The sequence below is a fragment of the Ovis canadensis genome, chromosome 1 (assembly GCF_042477335.2).
Source record: "Ovis canadensis isolate MfBH-ARS-UI-01 breed Bighorn chromosome 1, ARS-UI_OviCan_v2, whole genome shotgun sequence".
NCBI classification, from domain to species: domain Eukaryota; kingdom Metazoa; phylum Chordata; class Mammalia; order Artiodactyla; family Bovidae; genus Ovis; species Ovis canadensis.
In genome coordinates, this window is record NC_091245.1 from 165835431 (window position 1) to 165859183 (window position 23753).

Sequence of the window (23753 nt, forward strand, 5' to 3'; positions counted from 1 at the left end):
TAACCTTTAGAAACAGGACTGTAATTAGACCATATCATTCTTCAATTACTTTTAAAGGATTGTCATTGCTACCAGATTGTAAGCAAACATGATAAATGTATCTAGAGTTGTAGATATACAGATGCACTGTAATTACTTTTTCATGTGTATGCAGATTATATGATATATAAACAAAAGTACAAATATTTGTATATATTGAAATGTATCTATATATACAGATTATATTATATATAAATACGCTACCTAACCATCTATCTATTCTCTATCCACCATTTGTTCACTCTGACAATATCTGAAGTCCTTTCAAATAAAACCTTAGTTTAACTTAGTTCAAACTGGAAAGTTCTTCCTCCATGATTCTCCTATGTTATATTCAAACTGAGTTTCTGAAAGCCTTCTGGACAAACATCTCTCTCTCAGGTTCATGCTTTTGCTCACACAGGTCTATCCATAGAGTGCCTTCCCCACTCAAATATTTCGTCTTCATTTAAAACTGAAATGGCATCATTTCTTCAATATCTCTCTCACTTGCTACAACTTCCAAGATGTATTTCCAGAATATTGCAAAGAAACTAGGAATGCTCACTGATTTTAACCTTTTAGCAGCTGATTTATACTTCTTGGCCCCACCTGGCCTAATATAATAAGTTCTTTTAGACTACAATTTATATGTCTTTCTCTCTTTTCTTGTATGTAGCACAATAGTTTATACATATGAGGTCTTTTTTTTTTTTTTTTTTTTTTTTTTTTTTTTTTTTTTTTTTTTTTTTTAAATTTTAAAATCTTTAATTCTTACATGCATTCCCAAACATGAACCCCCCTCCCACCTCCCTCCCCATAACATCTTTCTGGGTCATCCCCATGCACCAGCCCCAAGCATGCTGCATCCTGCGTCAGACATAGACTGGCGATTCAATTCACATGATAGTATACATGTTAGAATGTCATTCTCCCAAATCATCCCACCCTCTCCCTCTCCCTCTGAGTCCAAAAGTCCGTTATACACATCTGTGTCTCTTTCCCTGTCTTGCATACAGGGTCATCATTGCCATCTTCCTAAATTCCATATATATGTGTTAGTATACTGTATTGGTGTTTTTCTTTCTGGCTTACTTCACTCTGTATAATCGGCTCCAGTTTCATCCATCTCATCAGAACTGATTCAAATGAATTCTTTTTAACCGCTGAGTAATACTCCATTGTGTATATGTACCACAGCTTTCTTATCCATTCATCTGCTGATGGACATCTAGGTTGTTTCCATGTCCTGGCTATTATAAACAGTGCTGTAGGAATTAGTGAAATATCTGTAATATTAAAATGATAGACAGCACAAATACATAGAATGTGTAAGTTTGTATCACTCTTTTTTAACCTGGTAATGAGACAAGAGAAATTACTGGGCCTGGGGTGGATGCTGTATGTCAGCTTACTTTTAAAACTTCTTTAATGTGAATTGCAAATATCATATACCTAAAGTGAATTCTTCTTATACATAAGATTGGGTCCTAGGATAGAGTATGACAAAATATCTGGAAATAGCCTCCTAATTAAGAAGTTTGGATTAAAGATACACGTATTTCAACAAATAGGATTAATCTATATGCCCGGAGGTGCAAGTCACAAGATTAGACCAGGTCATCTATCTGATTTTGTTCCTCTAAGGCATTCCTTTCACATTTTAGAAAAAGGAAATGGATTGATCACAGTCCAGGTGCTTTTACTCTTCTCCCGAAAGAATCATTGTTATTGTATATGTCCATAATTCATTGTTATTGCTGTACAATGTTTCCATTGTTCAGATGGTTTCCTGTCAATTATACAGATTTTTGCTTTTTCATACATTGTAATGACCCAAAATTAACTGAAAGTACAGGCATCATGTATATATTTTTTCTACCATCATTAAGGACTTTTCCCTAATGGATTTTTCTTTGAATGAGAAGTTTGATGTCAAGTTATGAGTATATGAGTGGGGTAAATCACCTGTCAAGTCTTAATTTAGCTTGGTGACTATGGAATAGCTGGAGGCCTCCAAGAAACTTAGATCTCCTTGTAGTCTTCTCTTGTAGATGTCTCCTCTACAGATTCCTCTGCTCTGTTTTGACCTTCAGTACAATCCTAACTGCTTTGTGCCTTCCAGAAATTACAAAAATCCCTAGTCAAATGAGGTGATCCCACTCACCTCTGATCATTTTGTAGATTATTTTTGTCATTTCACTGGCATGTTGGAAAAGAGGTAAAAGATACACCTGTGAAACATTCACATTTTAAAAAAGGTATTCTTCTGATTCCTTTATTAATTTTTTTCTATTTTTTTTAATTTTTATTTTTTTAAATTTTAATATCTTTAATTCTTACATGCATTCCCAAACATGAACCCCCCTCCCACCTCCCTCCCCCTAACATCTCTCTGGGTCATCCCCATGCACCAGCCCCAAGCATGCTGCATCCTGCGTCAGACATAGACTGGCGATTCAATTCTTACATGATAGTATAAAGAAACTATGAAATTCAATCTGTACTATTTAACAGTTATTTAGGTGTATAGAATGAGATTATTTTGCTAAACTCATCAGTTGTCTGAAATACCGCTGATGCTGGATTAAATCAGTCCTTAGAAATACAAATAATATACTTGAGACACTGTTTATGATGAAGTGCATTTATTCTCTTAATCTGGAGAATAAAAGGAAAGAACAATTCTTCTCTCCTTATATACATTTATATATGGTTTTTCTCATCACCTTAGAATACCTTAGTACTGAGTGAGACATGCTGTTCAGGAGTCTGTGGATAAAATTGTTCTAGACAGTGTTCAACATGATTAGGATTAGATAAAAACATATCAATCAAAGCCAGAACTATGTAACTAAAGTCTGGTGGTTAAATAACTTTGGCAAAATGTTATTTACTACATGTCAATACTTCTCTGGTATAGGATTTCCCTTTCGTTGTTTTTGCTCTTCTAAAGCAAAATTCTCAAAATTTAGCAGGCATCAGAATCATTTAAAGAGACTAATTGAAAGGTGTCATCATTAGAGTTTCTGATTCTGTTTTATCTTTTGTTGCTCAGTCCGAAGTCATCTCTGACTCTCCGCAACCCCATGGACTGCAGCTACACAAGGTAAACCCCTGTTTGGTTTCTCCCCAAATTCCTATGTTAAATCACTAACCCCCTAATGTGGTGTTATTTTGAGTGGAGTCTTTAGAAGGTAATTACTCTCAGACTGGGTCATAAGGATAAGACTTACATGATAGGATTAGTTCCCTTAAAACAAGAGGAATAGATAAGGCAACTATTGTCCTCTACAACAATACTCAATCAGGAAAGTTCATGTGAGGTGACAGCCTGTTGCTAGGCAGGAAGTAAGCTCTCACCATGTACAATGGGCTTCCCAGGCGGCAGTGTGGTAAAAGAATCCCCCTGCCAACGCAGGATATGCAAGAGATTCCGATTCGATTCCTGGGTGGGAAAGATCCCCCGGAGTAGGAAATGGCAACCCACTCCCTGGAAAATTCCGTAGATAGAAGAGTCAGACGTGACTGAGTGACTGAGCACACACACATGTACAATATCTGCTGTCCCACTGTTCTTGAACTTCTCATTCTCCAGAATGTAAAAACTAAATCCGTGCGATAGAAGGTCAATGATACTCTATCACTGCAGCCTAAGATAGATGAATAATTGCTTTAAACAATCAGTAAAGCAATGGCACCCCACTCTAGTACTCTGGCCTGGAAAATCCCATGGACGGAGGAGTATGGTAGGCTGCAGTCCATGGGATCGCTGAGTCGGACACAACTGAGAGACTTCACTTTCACTTTTCACTTTCATGCATTGAAGAAGGAAATGGCAACCCACTCCAGTGTTCTTGCCTGGAGAATCCCAGGGACAGGGGAGCCTGGTGGGCTGCCATCTCTGGGGTCGCACAGAGTCGGACATGACTGAAGCGACTTAGCAGCAGTAGCAGCAGCAGCAAAGCAAAACTGGTATAGCATTAAGGTATTTAGAGAGCAGACAGAATGGAATTTCTACATATCCTCTGTGGTGTGGTTTAGTTACTAAGTTGTGTCCAATTCTTGCGACCCTATGGACTATAGCCCATCAGGCTCCTCTGTCCATCTGATTTTCCAAGCAAGCATACTGGAGGGGATTGCCATATCCTTCTCCAGGGGATCCTCCATTTCTTACTGAAAAAGCACTATGAAATATTTCTGAAAGTTTCTACCCTCTGTTTATACTTACCTTTCAATTTTGAACAGAAGGACACAGATAGGGTATATGTTTCAAGGGAGGAAGTATTTTAGACTCTAAAAAAATTACTTTTTCCTGGAAACCATGATTAACATTAATGATAACCAATGCAAACCTAGTGCCTGATTTCAGGAAGGTTAATTTCTGTTCCTTTTGAAAAACAATTATCAACCTAGATTAGTTTTTACACCTGTTTTTTGTTATGCCCAGAGTCCGAGTCCCCAAAACTGAGAGAATAAGACGTCCACAGCAATGCAAAAGCATGAAGGGGTTTTATTTCTAGCTCGAGCTAGGGCTCCCACCACATCCAATGCAGTGGAGTGGAGCAAGGAGCCCCAAGCCCAGATTTACAGCAGTATTTATAGGTTTTAGAACAGAGGGTTGGCAAGGGCTGATTGGCTGCAGGAGTTTCCTAGTATTTACTAATTGGCTAATCTTTATTGGCTGCAGGGGTTTCCTGGTATTTACTAATTGGCTATTGGCTTCAGGGGGATGTCTTTTACATCCTGATAAACTCAAACCAGGTTACGGGGAGTATGCTGATTAGACAAGTCCTGGCATCCGCAGGGATGACTTCACTGGGCAATGACTCAGCTTTTCCCGTGAGTCCTACCTTAGTCCCTGAAGCCTATCATGGCGTTTGTTAGGTCCCAACATTTTTCAAAAGAAATTTCATATACAGATGTTCCTTATGTTGTAATGATATGATGCTTACTACTTCTGAGAAGGTAGTGAGACCTTTTAGAACAAATCTAACTGTTGAATTGTGACATTTCTTATAACATACAAGATAAAACAAGAAGTTCACCAAATGTACAGTGAATTTCTGTTGTAGTCATGTTTGTCTAGAGGAACAGAACTAAGAAGATCTATGTACCTCTGTTTTTGCTGCTACTGCTAAGTCGCGTCAGTCGTGTCCGAATGTGCGACCCAACCCCATAGACGGCAGCCCACCAGGCTCCACCGTCCCTGGGATTCTCCAGGCAAGAACACTGGAGTGGGTTGCCATTTCCTTCTCCAATGCATGAAAGTGAAAAGTGAAAGTGAAGTCACTCAGTCGTGTCTGACTCTTAGCGACCCCAAAGACTGCACCCTACCAGGCTCCTCTGTCCATGAGATTTTCCAGGCAAGAGTACTTATTGTCTACCTATAAACTAAAGTCATTTTTATGAGCTATTGACTCACACAATTATGGAGGCTGAGAGACTCCATTAAATGCCCTCTTCAGGTAGGAAACTGAGGATAGCAAGTGTCATAATTCAAAGGTTCGAGTCAGTACTTAGTGTTAGTTGCTCAGCTGTGCCCAACTCTATGTGACCCCATGGACTGAGCACCAGGCATCTCTGTCCATAGAATTCTCCAGGCAAGGGTACTGGAGTGGGTAGTCATTCTCTTCTCTAGGGGATATTTCCAAACCAGGAATCGAACCCAGGTTTCCTACACTGCAGGCAGACTCCTCACCATCTAAGCCACCAGCGAAGCATGGTATATATTCTTATCTGTGTATGAAATTCATAGAATCATGGTCACCAAGAGCAGCTGAAGACCAGTGTCAACCAGGCAAGCAGACACTGAATTCAACCTTCCTCTGCCTCACTGTTTCATTCAGACCCACTGCAAATGGGGATGATGCCCAGATATATTGGGGAGGACCATATGCTTTACTGAGTCCACCAATTCCATACTAACCACTTATGGAGACACCCACAGAGACACACACCAAAATCATGTTTAATCAGATTTCTAGACAGCCCACAGCCCAACAAAGTTGACACATGAAACGAACCATTACGAGTCTGAAGTGAAGTGAATTGAAGTCATTCAGTCGTGTCTGACTCTTTGTGACCCCATGGACTGTAGCCTACCAGGATCCTCTGCCCGTGGGATTTTCCAGGCAAGAATCCTGGAGTGTGCTGCCATTTCCTTCTCCAGGGGAATTTCCCAACCCAGGGAATGAACCCGGGTTTCCCTCATTGTAGGCAGACGCTTTACCATCTGAGCCACAAGGGAATTGGCCCAAGTCTACCCAAGGCAACTTGGCACCTGTAAACATCTCCTAAGATTATATTTTATCTTCACATAAAGAAAACAACAAAGCTATATTCCACCTAACATAATACACTTATATATGTATAACAAAAATGTTCTATCTCATTCTTGAGGAGGTAAAATCTTTGAGTGACATTTATTTTTCTCCTTAATATCTGGTAATTTGAGTGTTATTAATTTGATATCATATTATTTAAGTAGTATAAATAAAGTCAGTACATCTTATGTCACACGATAAGGGAATAAAAGTGAAAAAATTTGCCACACACACAAATGTATTCATATCACACTAAGAAGGAAATCTCTTGGTAATTACAGTCTTCATAGCTGTAAATGATCACATGATTGTAGCTGATCTTTTAACTAACTTATCCATTCTGTACCTCCCTTTGCCTCAGGTGGACAGTGTTCTTCACCTTGTGTGGTAACACAAACTTTCATTCCTGAAGAGTCTGGGCCATAAGAACTACTGTCTGTATTGGTTTGTTGGTGTTTTCATTGACCTGAATCGTGGGAATGAAAATACTAAGAAATACCTTAGTGGGTTTTCTGTATTTCAGACATACTCTTCGTTACTCGCTTTGTGGAGCAGTCCCATTTCCCCTTGGTAGCTGCCATCAGTCACCTCATCTAGCACAGTAATTCCCTTCTTTGAGGATTCAAAGGAGCATAGAGTTAACAGGATTGAGGGGGCAGTCTATTTTCAATTAGTGGAATCATTGTTGTGTTTCCTGGTGGAAGCATTCCTGTGTTTGAAAGTGAGTCCACAAGGCCAGCAGAGGAGAAAATTACAGGAACAAGAAACAAATATTTTGTAGTGTTCATTAAGGGTAGTAGACACTGACGCCAATCCCATTTCTGTCTCCTGATTCCTGGACCCATGAATCCTTGCTTTGACAGAAGCAGTACCAAATACTGGAGGGTCAGAAATATTCAGTCTTCTGGAGGTCCCTGCCCTAGCCTTGCAAGATATTGCCATCTAGTTCTGCTGTTAACTGAGGCTTTATGAGAACTATTCATCATTCTATCTAACTATATGGTTCAGCAAGGTGGGAAATAGAGGAAAGCCAGTGAATTCCACAAGGGTGGACATGTTAACATATCTTTTTTTCTCACTAAGTTGAGGTCCTTGATCAGAAGCTGTGCTGTCAGGAGTTCTGTGACAGTGGATAGGGAATACCATAAAGATGGAAGGATGATAATTTTGGCAGAGGCATTTTCTACAAGGAATCCCATATGCCCAAATATATCTGTATCTAGAGTAAGTGTCTATTCTTGTAAGAACAAAACACTCCCATTTCCACGATGGAAACTGTTCAAAGTAATGAACCTGAAACCAGGCACATGGGTGATCAGGCCAATGAATGGTGCTACATCAGGATTCAGCGATGGTCTCAGCTGCTGGCTACCTGGGCACTCAACAGAGGTCACAGTCAAGATGGCCTTAGGAAGCACAAGTCAAAGTTAGGTGTTAAGAAGATGCATAGCCTCTATCTCTGACACACTGACCACTTTATTTGTGAGCTCACTGAGTAGTGACAGAGTGCTTGAGAAGAGTGACTAGTGTCCATACATTGGATCACCTTAATAACTTAATGATAAAATCTCATTCTGCTAAAATCACTTTTTTTTGGTGAGCATTCACATGGGACACAAACATTTCATGTTATTTTTACCCATTCAGAGACATCAATTAACATAATTCTTCACAAATTTTCTTGTATTTCCAGCCATTTTCCTTCAAAGTCCAGGAACATCCTGCTAAACCAATGGCCACAGCCGATGAACTGCTGTATAATTACATACCTGCCCCTTTCTCTTTCCAAATAGAGTGAACAACCAGGTGTGATGCTCAAAGTTCTGCCCACTAAAAGGTTTTCCCATCACCAATGTCCTTCAGGAAGGTGACAGAGAGGAGTTGTAGTGCAGCAGACGTCCACTTTCTGATGGTGCCTGTATACCAGGCAGATTCATCTGGATCTGCAGGCTCCAGTCTTCTCTTCTCTGTAAACTAATTACAGAGAACTCCCTATAGGACCACAGGTCCACACTGTGAGAGAGACACCACTGTAGCACGAGTAGACACTGACAGAATTTAGACCACTTCTTCAGGTAACTTATTTGTGCCTTCAGGGCCTGTTCCTGCTTGATCAAGTATCTGCTAGTTTCATCTGATAAAAGAATGCTGCTGTGTACACACAACTTTATGGTTCGTGGGTCAGATAACCTTTAGTTTAGCAAGGGCAGCTCTGGCATCATGGCAAATTTTGGCCATGGTTAAACATACACTTTCTACTGAGGCTCACTAGCAGAGAGTGAGCAACAAACAATGGTTACTTTCCTAAAGTAGAGGAGTTATTCACAGAGGATGGAAGTGTTGTGCTCAAAATTCTAAAGGCCTGCATCTATTTCCACCTCTAGAGGCCTATTAAAGGCTCCAAGCATCTGCCACTGCTGACTCAAGCTCCACTGGACCTGTTGTATATGGTCTAAGCCAGCAGTCTGCAACCTTTATGGCAGCAGGGACTGATTTCATGGAAGACAATTTTTCCATGGACAGGGGGTGGGGAGGATGGTTTCAGGATGATTTAAGAGCGTTACATTTATTGTGCACTTTATTTCTAATCTAATGTTGCTTCTTATTTGACAGAAGATAATGGTCCAGGGCCCAGAAGTTGGGGACCCTTAGCCAAAGGGACTGAAGAGCTTGCACAAAAGCCTAGACATGTTCCATGTCTCTTGTTCTGAGCCCCAATCAAAACTATCAGCCTTTCCCATCATTCAGTAAATGGGCTACAGTAACACATCCAAATAACAATAGTATTGCCTCCAAAATTTACAGAGGCATGGAGAAGGAAATGGCAACCCACTCCAGTACTCTTGCCTGGAGAATCCCGTGGAGGGAGGAGCCTGGTAGGCTACAGTCCATGCGGTCGCACAGAGTTGGACACGACTGAGTGACTTCACTTGCAACGCAGGAGACCAGGGTTTGATCCCTGGGTCGGGAAGATCCTCTGGAGAAGGGAATGGCAATCCACTCCAGTATTCTTGCCTGGAGAATCCCATGCACAGAGGATACAGTCTACGGGGTCACAAAGAGTTGGACACGACTGAGCGATTAACATAACATAACATATTATCCGTTGTTCCTCTCTTTTAGTTTCAGGAAGGGCCAGAAGTAATATCCTTCACTTAGAAGAATTATCTCAACATGTGCTATATCACTGAACACCTAGACATTTCACTAAAGCAGAAGGCGCCCACATTTTTGTGAGATTTGTTTTCTATGTCTGTTGCAAATGTCTTACCAATGTAAATACTCCTTGCTTACTATAACCAATCAGCGTAACGTCATCAATGTAACAAATTAGTGTGTTACATTACAATATTTACAAAGCATATATCTGATAAAAAACTTTCACTGGGAATACATGAAGCACTCCCAAAACTCATAATAAAGAAACAAATAACCCAATTAAAAACTGGGCAAACTATTTGAACAAACACTTCACCAAAAAAGATAGACAGATGTCAAAGAATGATACACAATTCTGGGAGGTGGATCATAGAGGATCCTGCTGTGATTTATTTCTGAGAGTGTTTTGCCTATATTCTCCTCTAGGAGTTTTATAGTTTCTGATCTTACATTTAGATCTTTAATCCATTTTGAGTTTATTTTTGTGTATGGTGTTAGAAAGTGATCTAGTTTCATTCTTTTACAAAGCAAAAATAAACAAATGGGATCTAATTAAAATTAAAAGCTTCTGCACAACAAAGGAAAATATAAGCAAGGTGAAAAGACAGCCTTCTGAATGGGAGAAAATAATAGCAAATGAAGCAACTGACAAACAACTAATCTCAAAAATATACAAGCAACTTATGCAGCTCAATTCCAGAAAAATAAACGACCCAATCAAAAAATGGGCCAAAGAACTAAATAGACATTTCTCCAAAGAAGACATACGGATGGCTAACAAACACATGAAAAGATGCTCAACATCACTCACTATTAGAGAAATGCAAATCAAAACCACAATGAGGTACCACTTCACACCAGTCAGAATGGCTACAATCCAAAAATCTGCAAGCAATAAATGCTGGAGAGGGTGTGGAGAAAAGGGAACCCTCCTACACTGTTGGTGGGAATGCAAACTAGTACAGCCACTATGGAGAACAGTGTGGAGATTCCTTAAAAAATTGCAAATAGAACTACCGTATGACCCAGCAATCCCCCTGCTGGGCATACACACCAAGGAAACCAGAATTGAAAGAGACACATGTATCCCAATGTTCATCGCAGCACTGTTTATAATAGCCAGGACATGGAAACAACCTAGATGTCCATCAGCAGATGAATGGATAAGAAAGCAGTGGTACATATACACAATGGAGTATTACTCAGCCGTTAAAAAGAATTCATTTGAATCAGTTCTGATGAGATGGATGAAACTGGAGCCAATTGTACAGAGTGAAGTAAGCCAGAAAGAAAAGCACCAATACAGTATACTAACACATATATATGGAATTTAGGAAGATGGCAATGACGACCCTGTATGCAAGACAGGAAAAAAGACACAGATGTGTATAACGGACTTTTGGACTCAGAGGGAGAGGGAGAGGGTGGGATGATTTGGGAGAATGGGAATTCTAACATGTATACTATCATGTAGGAGTTGAATCGCCAGTCCATGTCTGACGTAGGGTGCAGCATGCTTGGGGCTGGTGCATGGGGATGACCCAGAGAGATGTTGTGGGGAGGGAGGTGGGAGGGGGGGTCATGTTTGGGAACGCATGTAAGAATTAAAGATTTTAAAATTTAAAAAAAATAATAATAATAAATAAATTAAAAAAAAGAATGATACACAAAAAGAGGCACGATATTATGAAGTCACTAGGGAAAAGCAAAGAAATCACAATGAGCTATTAAAAATTAAAAGTGATCATAAATGAAAAAACTACTCATACTAGAAGCAGGAATACAGGCCTTTGTGCTCACAGATAGGCAACCAAATAAGTTAGGAGACAATTACACAAAGTTGAAGAAGGCAGTAAATTTTATCCAAGCGTTAGTTGTGCTGAAGCTACCTGTGCACGTTACATTCCCCACTCCACCGTCCTGTGTACTTTTCACAGGAACCCCTCTCTCCTGTATTATCTCCTCTATTTTGGCTTTCACCAGCAAAAATGTAAGGAAGCAGGTTAAGCGATTAATCAGTCTATCAAAATGAAGCATTTTTTTCTCTCCTCCTGTCTAACCAGGAAGTCCAAAGTGGAAGTTAAGCACTTTTTTCTTTTCACATATCACATCAAAATGTCACAAACAAGTAAAGTAAGCTTAATTTTTCTGAATGAACATTCATGAACAACTGTCTCTGTTACTGCACAAATCTGAATTTGTTATCACCATGTTCAAAATCCCTCAATAGTTTTCCTCTAAAATGTGGTAAAGAGCAAACTCCATAATCTGGCCTCCAGACTCTGCTATCCACATATGCTCACTTCCCTGACCCCATCTCGCTCCTGCTGCCTCTCTCTTTGGAAGCCATATTTACTATTTTGTATTTTTCCAATGATCCAGGCTCTCTGATCATACAGAGAATGAAAGTTCCAGCTACACAGAAAGGTCAACTTTCTTGCAATTGGAGTTTGGAGGGAATCTAAAACATTGACCTCATTCAAGTCATATGTGATTGGCTCAGACAAGTTCATACTGAGCAAAGTTCTCAGAGTACCAAAATTTAGAGATATGGTGGAGTTTGCACAAACATGTCAAATATGTCATCTGTGTTTGAAAGTATGGCATAAAGTACAATTTTAATAGTTAGAACTGGCGCTGTCTACAATGACTACTGCTTATAATTTCAGAGTCTGTAATGCCCTGTGGAACAACATGAATTTCTCATATATGCCCAAGTCTTCAATGCCCAGAAGAACAACTTAGCTTTGTCCTAATGGAATTCCATGGACACTATCAGGAGAATATTAGTTCTCCACTCCTTCCTCGCTGGCAGTCCTACAAATGGTTAATTCTTGTGTTAAAAAAATTTTAATAAACAATATTTTCCTAAGCCTGGATAATGAAGTCTCCAAAATGAATCAGTGTATAAAATATTGCTCTTTGTGTTATTGTGATTCCAGTTCTCCTGTATTATTTCGACCTCGGAAAACCAAATGCTGAGAGGATCTTGACGATTTTTTAACAGATACTGGTAAGAGAAGGATTTCTATAATATTCATTATTTTTCAAGGAAAATTAAAATACTGTTAAACATAATAATTTTGATTTGGTTTACAAAATGTCAAAACAGGCATTTGAAAATGGAAAACAATAATAAGAAGTAAATAATCTGTTCTATTGTTAAAAGTAAAATCTGGATGTGCAAAATAGCTCTAAGACTATTTTATACTCTTTAATGATATGTCTGATTAGATTGACTATAATGACTCCATACGATATGTTATGGTGAACTAAAACATTAATCAAATTAAAAGTGTATTTAGGGATTTAGGTCATAATGTTTTTAGTGTAAGAAATATGTATTATATATACATTTATTTATTTATCCATCTATGTCCTGTCCTCTTTTCCGGCTTCTTATTTTTTTTTAATTTTATTTATTCACTTATTTTTGGCTACACTCAATCTTCACCATTATGCACAGGCTTTCTTTAGTTGTGGAGAGCAGGGGCTACTCTCTATTTGTGGTGCATGGGCTTGTCATGGCAGTGGCCTCTCTTGTTGCGGAGCATGGGCTTGAACCCGTGTCCCCTGCTTTGGCAGGTGGATTCTTAACCACTGGAACACCAGGGCAGTCCTTCCTGCTTCTTGTTTCCTTTTCACCCAAATTTGCCTTTCTACTTCTCTATCCTCTTTCCTCTCAATTCCCACCTCTCTTTCTTTTGACAACTTTCATGACCTTGTTCCACAAGAAAGAAAATCCACATCTGTTCTCCACATTTTTATTTCATCTTCCTCAATGCTGTGTCACTTGCTTTCATTCAATTCTCATTATCCTACAATCCCTACTCTATCACAAAATGGAAACTTCTCTCACTAAAGCCACTAGAAGTCTCTCTTTTTTTAATTTATTTTTTCAGTTGAAGGTTAATTGCTTTACAGAATTGTGTTGGTTTCTGCCAAACATCAACACGAATCAGCCATAGGTATACATATGTCCCTCCCTCTTGAACCTCCATCCCACCTCCCTCCCCATCACACTCCTCTAGATTGTCACAGAGCCCCAGTTTGAGCTCCCTGAGTCAGACAGCAAATTCTCATTGGCTATCTATTTTACACGTGGTAACATAAGTTTCATTCTCACACTCAGTAATCTCTGTTCACTCTTATCCTACTAGAACATCCATTTTGCTTTAGGCACTCTACTTTCCTTTGTTCTTGCATATTCTCCTCTCTTTAACTTTTCAGTCTCAGTTTTCCAGTTTCCTCCTGTTTCTCTGATCACTCTGATCAGTAGCCATTTGTGGCTCTTTCCTTTTTTTCCTTTTGTGTGAGCCACAGCTCCTGGTTTCAAGACAAAATGACTAAACTGAAAGGAAACTGGCTCTAACAAATAATGCTAGGGAAGCTGGAGAAATCCACTGGAGAAATAGGCAGGGACATAAAGTAAGAAGTTAAGCAGTCAACAGCTGAAATTATATCTCAGTGCTAGCTCAATAAGGGCTGTCATTGCTGCTGAACATGAGTGCTACAACTCACAATGAAAATGCCACTGTTGTGGGTGCAGGATGCATTTTCTGGGGTCCTGTTATTGCTCCCTTGGTTGACTTTGAACCACAAATCTCTTCCATTCACATTTGACATCTCTCCCCCCTCTACATATTTCAAATCTAATGTTTTTAGTGGTTAACAAAAGATCTACTTCCCTCTCTTCAGGAAGTCAGTTTCTAGAACCTTTGGCTTCTAGAGTAAACAACTTTTGTCTGCCACCAAGACATTTGTAATAGAAAAGTCAATCCGATCTAGTAAATGATGTATATACATTTCAATCTCTTTAATATAACTTCCTCACCTTTATTTTCATGCTTTCTTGTTTTAACATTATGGACACCATCCACTGGGTTAGTCATATATGCTGTATGTAGTTCAGTAACTTCAATGACTTCAAAGTCATTATTCCTATTAAGTCCTTATTGAATGATACTAAGTTTATGTGATCCGGATGTTCAGAGATTGCTCCTTGCAAAAATGGGCCACTGCATCTGAGTTCTCAATCTCAATTTTTGATTACTCTTCCTGGCTACCAAGTGACAATCTCTTTTACTAACTGTCCTTCATATCTATTATGCTATCAAGTCCTATTGACTTAAATCTAATTAATTTTGATCTCTTTGTCTTCCTCAAAAGCACACAATGACTTAAGAATTTCAAATGCATTTTAATCACTGAAGGACATTTATAAAATTCATATTACCTTTATTCATGGCCTGCTGAATCAGTTTCTATGATAATACCTCAGAATTTATTTTTGTACCAAAACTCCCCCAGAAAATTCTGATGTGTAATCTGGTTTGGGAATCATAGACAAGAGTCATAGATTCCTGATTAGCATTTCTCACAACTGGTCGTTCACCCTGCAGTCTATTTTCTACAACCAAATATTTAATTTCAAAAATAACTGATGATGACAATCCCTGTTTCAAAGTTTTCAATGAATGCCTATCCTTAAAGAATAAAGTTCAAGATCTTTCACATAGCATTGATTACTTTTATAATCCAGGCCCTTCTGACAACTTACTTTTGACACTATATTCACCTTGAAAACACGGGATAGTTTTCCCATAAATTTGCTCATGTTCAGAATGTCTTTCTTTTCTACATCTATTCATGACTGTTTACATTTTAAAATAAAATGATTGCCAAATAACAACTTTTTGCCAAAATAACAACTGCTACAAATACTTTTTATGATTTTAGTAAGAGTAAATAAAGGGCATTCATCATAGTGCATGGTTCTGTTACTCTCAATGAATTTTCTTTTAAGAATTCTTGTGAAATGTTCTTTTTCCATTTATTGCATTGTATTTCAGAGATCATCTATCAAGGATATGGAAACAAAAAACATAACAGGGCTGACAGAGTTCATTCTCACAGGACTTACACATCAACCAGAGTGGCAGGTCCCCCTGTTCCTTCTGTTCTTGATGATATACCTCATCACCATTGTGGGAAACCTTGGTCTAATCGCTCTCATCTGCAATGACCCTCACCTTCACATCCCCATGTACTTATTCCTTGGGAATCTGGCCTTTGTGGATACTTGGTTATCCTCCACAGTGACCCCCAAAATGCTGCTCAACTTCTTTGCCATGAGCAAAATGATCTCTCTTTCTGAATGTAAGATACAATTTTTTTCCTTTGCAATTTGTGTAACCACAGAATGTTTTCTGCTGGCAACAATGGCATTTGATCGCTATGTGGCCATATGCAAACCATTACTTTATCCAGTGATCATGACCAATAGACTATGTATCTGGCTATTAGTTTTGTCATTTTTAGGTGGCCTTTTCCATGCCATAATTCATAATGCTTTTTTACTCAGATTAACCTTCTGCAATTCCATCATAGTACATCACTTTTATTGTGACATTATACCATTGTTTAAGATTTCCTGTACTGACCCTACAATTAATTATCTTATGGTGTTCATTTTTGCTGGATCAATACAGGCATTCACCATTTCCATTGTTCTGGTCTCTTATACACTTGTTCTCTTTACAATCTTAAAAAAGAAGTCTCTACAAGGAATAAGGAAGGCCTTCTCCACTTGTGGAGCCCACCTCCTGTCTGTCTCTTTATACTATGGGCCTCTTCTCTTCATGTATGTGCTCCCTGGATCTGCACAAGAAAATGATCAGAATATGATGGACTCTCTGTTTTACACTGTCATAATTCCTTTCTTAAATCCAATAATTTACAGCCTGAGAAATAAGAAAGTCATAGACTCACTAACAAAAATGTTAAAGAGAAATGTTTAGATATCATATTAATAAGCATTCTCTTTTCATTAAGATACTATAAAACTATACAATTAGATGTGTCTATGTGTTGATTATTATTTAAAAGTTTTTGCATTTACAGTTGTACTATTCTTTTATTGACTTATTCCCAGGTGGCTCAGTGGTAAAGAATCTGCCTGCCAATACAGGAGAGACAGGAGATGTGGGTTCGATCACTGGGTCAGGAAGATCCCCTGGAGGAGTAAATAGCAACCCACTCCAGTATTCTTGACTGGAATATCCCATGGACAGAGGAGCCTGGTGGGCTACAGTCCACGCAGTTGCAAGAAGTCAAACATGACTGAGCAGCTAAGCATCAGTTCAGTTCAGTCGCTCAGTCGCGTCAGACTCTTTGCGACCCCATGAACCGCAACACGCCAGGCCTCCCTGTCCATCACCAACTCCCGGAGTTCACCCAAACCCATGTCCAGTGAGTCGGTGATGCCATCCAACCATCTCATCCTTTGTCATCCCCTTCTTTTCCTGCCCTCAATCTTTCCCAGCATCAGGGTCTTTTCCAATGAGTCAGCTCTTTGCATCAGGTGGCCAAAGTATTGGAGTTTCATCTTCAACATCAGTCCTTCCAATGAACACCCAGGACTGATCTGCTTTAGGATGGACTGGTTGGATCTCCTTGCACTCCAACGGACTCTCAAGAGTCATCTCCAACACCACATTTCAAAAGCATCAATTCTTCTGCACTCAGCTTTCTTTGTAGTCCAACTCTCACATCCATACGAGACCACTGGAAAAACCATAGCATTGACTAAGCATACAAGATGTTAGTATCTAATAAGTGTCTTTAAACAACTTCATATTTTAATTATTTATGTCATACCTAAAAAATTAGAGCAGAAAACAAGAAGGAAAAATTTTACAGGCCTATATGTTGTTCACTGTGGCTCTATAAATACATTCAGTTGTAAAATAGTGCAGGCCCTGTGAACAGGACTTGATGATGATATCTTTGCTATTTCTACAGCCATGTAGCCAGCAAACTCATAACAAATTTAACTCCATATGGAGGTGGGTTTGTGTTTGGAGTGAACAGAAGTAATTCCCAGGAATTTTGCTAGCAATCAAAAGTCCTATTATTCCACATTATCTGAGGTATGGTAAATTTCACCTTTTGTGGGGATAAACTCCATACCACACAGAGAAATAAAGAGAAATGAGAAAGCAATGAGGAAAAAATGGTATGGGAGTCAAGACAATGAAGACAGAGCTACACTGTTAAGAGATCCTCTTACCTTAACATGTTTCTTAGAGAAAGGGAAAGAGGTGAGTTGCCTCTTAACTGTAGATGATTCTTCTATCTGTCCTTTCTAGGTGTGTCTGTATGTTATGGATCAACCTGAGAAACTTCACTAATTCAGAAAGCTAACAGATTAGGCTGATAATTTAAATTGGATAGACATAGAGAATAAGAGAGAAATGGCAGAACAGGAGAAAAATAGTCAACTACTTCCTGCAAACAAAATCCAGGAATGAACAACTTCACTAGAAAGTTTTACCAAACATACAAAGAACTTATTTCAATAGACAGAAAGTGAGAAAACATTCCCAAATTTACTCTGTTAATGTTTACCACCATTACCTTGATACCAAAACCAAAGACATTATTAAAAAATAATATTACAGTGCAATAACTTTGAAGGATGTAGATACAAATCAAATTCAATACTACCCCAAAGTATCATACACCATAATGAAGCTGGATTCATTCCAGGGTCAAGGATGATTCAACATATGCAAATCAATCAATACCATATCAACAAAAGGAAAGAAAAAAAAAACCACATGATCATCTCAGTAGATTTAGAAAAAAACATTTGATAAAATTCAACATCCATTCAGGAATAAACTATCACCAAAGTAGATATAGAGGGAACATATCTCAATATACAAAAATCCATTTACAACAAACCCACAGCCAGTATAATTCTCAATGGAGTATTATAACGAAGAGCTGAAATTTAGGAAAGAAACAGATGCTCACTCTCACCATTTCTATTCAATATCATATTGGAAGTCTTAGTCACAGAAACCGGACAAGAAAAAGAAATGAAAGGTACTCACAAGGAAAGGGAAATGTGAAACTGTCACTATTTGCAGATGAGATAACACTCTATATAGAGAAGTTCCAAGACTCCACACAAAACCTATTAGAACTAGTAAATTAACTCAGCAAGGTACCAGGATACAAGATTAATATACAGAAATTGGTTGCATTTCTTTACACTAACAATGAAATATCAGAAAAAGAAAATATAAAACAACTCCATTTAAAACTGCATCAAAAAATAACTAGGAATAAACTTAACCAAGCAAGTGAAAGATCTATATACAAAACTTTAAAACACTGATAAATAAAACCGAAAATGACTTAAAGAATTGGAAAGATATCTCATGCTCTTGAATTGGAAGAATTAATTATGCTAAAGTGACCATTGTACACAAAGCAATCAGTGCATTTAATGCAATCCCTATCAAAATATCCAGGATACTTTTCACAGATAGAAAACTTGAAATTTATATGGAACAGAGACCCCAGATTGCCAAATTTGTCTTGGGGAAAAATAACAGCAAAGCTTCTATACTTCAGACTATATGACAAAGCTACAGTAAGTAAAACAGAATGTTGGGGCACAAAAACAGACATATAGAACAATGCAACAGACTGCATATGAATTATATGATTGATGAGTTATCAATCAATTTTTAATGAAAATCTATCCAGTCAACTAAATGACTCCTCTGTTCTTCACTGACCACTCCCTTCACATCAAATATGTCACCAAAGTGGTGATTCTACATTGTGAATTCTTTTGCATTCTCTTCACTCTCCTCTCAAAGTCATTTTACCCAGGGCTAGGTGGCTAGTGGTAAAGAACCTGCTTGCCAATGCAGGAGACATAAGAGCAGGTTCAATCCCCAGTTCAGGAAAATCCCCTGGAGGAGGAGATGGCAAGCCACTCCGGTATTCTTGCCGAGAGTCCCATGGACAGAGGAGCCTGGTGGGCTACAGTCCATAGGGTCACAAAGAGTCAGACACAACTGAAGTGACTTAGCACACATGCAGGCATATTTCATCCAAATAGATCTCATCTATTATAGAAAATAAAATTAAGAGGGCATTCTGATATGCATGGTTTATTTCAACTCTCATTCTCATTTACTCATGTTGAAAATTCTTTGTGTCTTTATTTCTGGTTTACTCCATTTCATTTCAGGTACTACCCAGTGAGGACATGGAAAAGGAAAATGCAACGTTGCTGACAGAATTCATTCTCACAGGACTCACATATCAGCCAGAAGGGCGAATTCCCCTGTTCTTTTTGTTCTTGGTGATGTATCTCCTCACCATTATGGGAAACCTTGGCCTCATTGCTCTCATCTGCAATGATCCTCACCTTCACATCCTCATGTACTTATTTCTTGAGAATTTGGCCTTGGTGGATGCCTGGATATCATCCACAGTGACACCCCAGCTGCTGGTCAGTTTCTTTGCAAAGGACAAAATGATGTCTCTCACTGAATGTAAGATACATTTTTTTCCCCTTTGGAACCAGCATAACCACCAAATGCTGTTGGCTGGCAACAACGGCATATGATTGCTATGTGGCCATTTGCAAACCATCACTTTCTCCAGTTATTATGACCAATAAACTATGCATTTAGCTATTAGTTTCATCATTTTTAGGTGGCCTTTTCCATGCCATACTTCATAATATAACTTTTATTAAGATTGACCTTCTGTAATTCTAATATAATACATCACTGTTACTGTGAATTCGTACCACTCTTTAAGATTTCCTGTACTGACCCTTCCACTAATTTTCTGATGTTATTTATTTTCTCTTGGTTAATACAGATGTTCAGCATTCTTACTGTTCTCATCTCTTATACATTTATTCTTTTTACAGTCTTAAAAAAGAAGTTGGTACAAGGCATAAATAAGGCCTTCTCCACCTGTGGGGCCCACCTCCTATCTGTTTATTTATCCTATGGGCCTCTTCTTGTCATGTATATACACCCTAGGTCTGCACAAGCAGATGATCAAAATATGATGTACTCTCTATTTTACATGATCATAATTCCCTTCTTAAATCCAATTATATATAGCTTGAGAAATAAAGTCATAGATTCACTGGCAAAAGTGTTGAAGAAGAATGCTCATATCAGTTCACTTTTTACTGAAATAGTCATAAATTGTGCAGATTAGATGTTGCTACTATTGACCAGGATTCAAATTTTTTTGCAGTTATCATTATTACCCTAGTGTTTTAAAGAATTAAGCTGAGAGTACTAATAAGCATCTGAAACTCTGTGTACATGTTACACAAAAAAGTAGATAAAATTCTAATCAAGTGTTCATGTTATACCAAAAAAATTAAAGATGAAAACAAATTAAAATCTTCTGCATATATCTTCTCAATATGTCTGCATAAATGCATTAAGTGCTATGATAGTATATTCACTCTGAAAAGAATTTAAATATGGTATCTTTGATATTAAGAAACCTTCACAGCCTGAAGAATCATATCATGTTTAAACTCCCCAGTGGTGACAAACCTGTGTTTGAATAAACAGAGGGCAAATTTCAGGAATTCTGCTAGCAATCAAAAAGTCTTCCATTTCACTCTATGTGGGACATACATAGTAAATTTCACTTTTTTGTAGAGTTTCAACTCTCTGTGCCTCAATTTTGCCCAGTTGTTAAATTGTGTCTCACTCTTTGCAACCCTGTGGATTGTAGCCTACCAGGCTCCTCTGTCCATGGGATTTCCCAGGCAAGAATACTGAGTGGGTTGCCATTTCCTCTTGCATGGGATCTTTCAACCCAAGGATAGAGCCTACATCTTCTGCATTGGCAGGCAGGTTCTTTACCACTGAGCCACCTGGGAAGCCATGCAACTCTCTAATCATACAAAAAATGCAACAGAAATGAGTAGTCAATAAAAATGAAAAATGAGAAAGGAGTTACAGCAGGGAAAATCAGGTCAAATTGCAAGAGGATGCTGTTAGCTCAACGTGTGTCTATGTCTAACAAGAAGAGGGAGGGTGTCTCTCACTATCCTTCCTCTTGAATGGTTCTGTCCAGTTTGGGGATATGTTGTAAGGTAATCTGAAAAGCTTTACTGATTGAGGAAGCTAAACAATGAGACTGAAGATTTAATTGGGATGGGCATAGAAAGGAAAAAAAGAGGTGGCAGAATGTGAAGGAAATGGTCTCAACTTTCATACAATTCTAAGAAATATGAAACTAATCAGAAAAAAGAAGTAATATGTATAGATTATTAGAATGTGTTGTTAACAAGAAGCCTCAAGTGCATATTACCAAAGTACAAATAACATTAAAATGATCTATCAGAGTTCAATGAGTAGCTGGGAAAGACATGAAAATGAGCCAAAGTTTGCATGATTTGTGCCCCCACGATCCTTAAATGTTAGCTTTTGTCACAATCCACACTTTAAGAATAGTAAGTGATTAGTCTTCAGGTATATCCCTGACCTTCCAGTCTCACCACTGATCCCATACACATTCCTACTAACACCACTGATGCCCTCACTCTAAAACTACTCACATCTGTCATTTTCAACATTCTTGATACTTTTACTACTTGGTTATGTTCCAGACATTGTTGTCAGATTATTTATTATGGAAAGAACTCTGATTAATATTTCTCTTCAATAATTTTTAATGGATGGTATTGCTATCAGATTATGTATATATATTGTATACCTATCTAGAAATCTCTATATGCATATGTATATGTTTGTTTATGTGTATCAACATATTGCATGATTTATAAACATATCTATCCTTAACTATAACTTACCCTGAATTTGTTCATGTTGGCATTATTTGGGGTCTTTCCCCAAAAAAATCTTGATTTAACTCCAAATTCTCTTCTTCCACTATTCTCCTAATGGGCCCAATGCTATAACAAAAATGAATCACTGAAACTCTTCCGGACAAATCTTCCTCTCAGGTACATTTTTTTTTTTTTCCCAATACAGGTCTCTCCACTGGAACATTCTCCCCAAGTATGTTTATCTTCATTTGAAATTATAACAGTCCTTCCTTCAAGGTCTATCTTAAATGTTATACCTTCCACAACACATTTCCATAACACCTCAAAGAGAAAAAGAATGCTCCCTCATTTTGAAACATTGAATAGTTTATTTATACTCTTAGGCCATGTATAACACTGTAATTCTTACTTTGGGCCTATAAGCCATTTTTAGGTTACAGTTTAGAACTCTCACTATTCTCTCATTTATTCCTATGTGGTGGTTAGCACAGTTGCTTACACACATGAGGTCCTAAATAAATATGCAATATATGTAAACTTGAAATTATTCTGACAGCACAAATATTTCAAATGAAGTATGACTGCATCACTTACTTTTCAGTCTTGCAATGAGCCCATAGAGATTATTAGGCCTGGGATGGCTACTCTATGTCAAGGCACCTTCATGTGTTTCTTTCAAGATGATCACAAGCATCACATACCTAAAGCGAATTAATCTTGTTCTTAGAAAGAGGATCAGCCCCAGTGATAGAGTATGACAAAATATCAGGGTGAAGCTCTTTAGTTAGATATTTGGGTTAAAGATACAAACCATATAAATATTTATAACAATAACATTATTACATATTTTTGGAGGTGCAGATCACAAGATTAGCCCAGGTAATCTGCTTTCCTTTTGCTTCTTGAGGGACATCACCAAACCCCAGAAAGCAAATGAAAGGATAACAGTCATGATGCTTTCATTATTTTTCACTAGGGAATCTATGTATTTCCATATATCTATAATGCAGTCATTTTCATTGCTATATAATATTCCCATTGTTCTGATATTTTTTCCTGTAATTTAAAGTTTTGCTTTTTTATACACATATAGTTATGACCCAAAGACTACACTGCTAATATAAGCAAATGATATATGTGTTTTATAATCATAAAGGTTTGTTTCCCTAATTGGCCTTTTGTTTGAATGAAAAGGTTGACAACAAGCTATGAGTATGTGAGCATGGTTTACCTGTCAAGTCTTCTTTAGGTTAGGTGGGTATGAAGAAGGCACTGGGGGTCTCTCAGAAACTCAGGCTTCCTCTGTAGCCTTCTGTTGAACATGTCTAATCTAGAGATCCTACTGCTCTGATGTGTCCTTCAAAAGAGATCTTAACTATTTTATGCTCTCCAGAAATTCACCAAATCTCCTCACTGGTGTTTTCCCATTCTCACTTCTATGAAACACTTTTTTCATTTTTGTATATCATGTGTGTCATTTCAGTATCATGTTGGAAAAGATGTCAAGTGTGAACTTGAGTAAAGCTCAAGAAACTATGAAATTAAATTACATATATATTATTTAATGGTATTTAGATGCAATGAACTATCACATTGCTTATGACAATACT

The 23753-nt window shown here is 38.0% G+C and overlaps 1 protein-coding gene and 1 pseudogene across 1 annotated transcript; both read left to right on the forward strand.

Moving 5' to 3' along the window:
* Nucleotides 1-15352: 15352 nt before the first annotated feature.
* Nucleotides 15353-16303, forward strand: LOC138430612 (olfactory receptor 5H8-like). The gene has a single exon (XM_069572672.1). The coding sequence runs from the start codon at nt 15374-15376 to the stop codon at nt 16301-16303; it is 930 nt and encodes a 309-aa protein (XP_069428773.1). The 5' UTR covers nt 15353-15373.
* A 3263-nt stretch (nt 16304-19566) lies between these two features.
* Nucleotides 19567-20549, forward strand: LOC138441014 (olfactory receptor 5H8-like; annotated as a pseudogene).
* The last annotated feature ends 3204 nt before the right edge of the window (nt 20550-23753 follow it).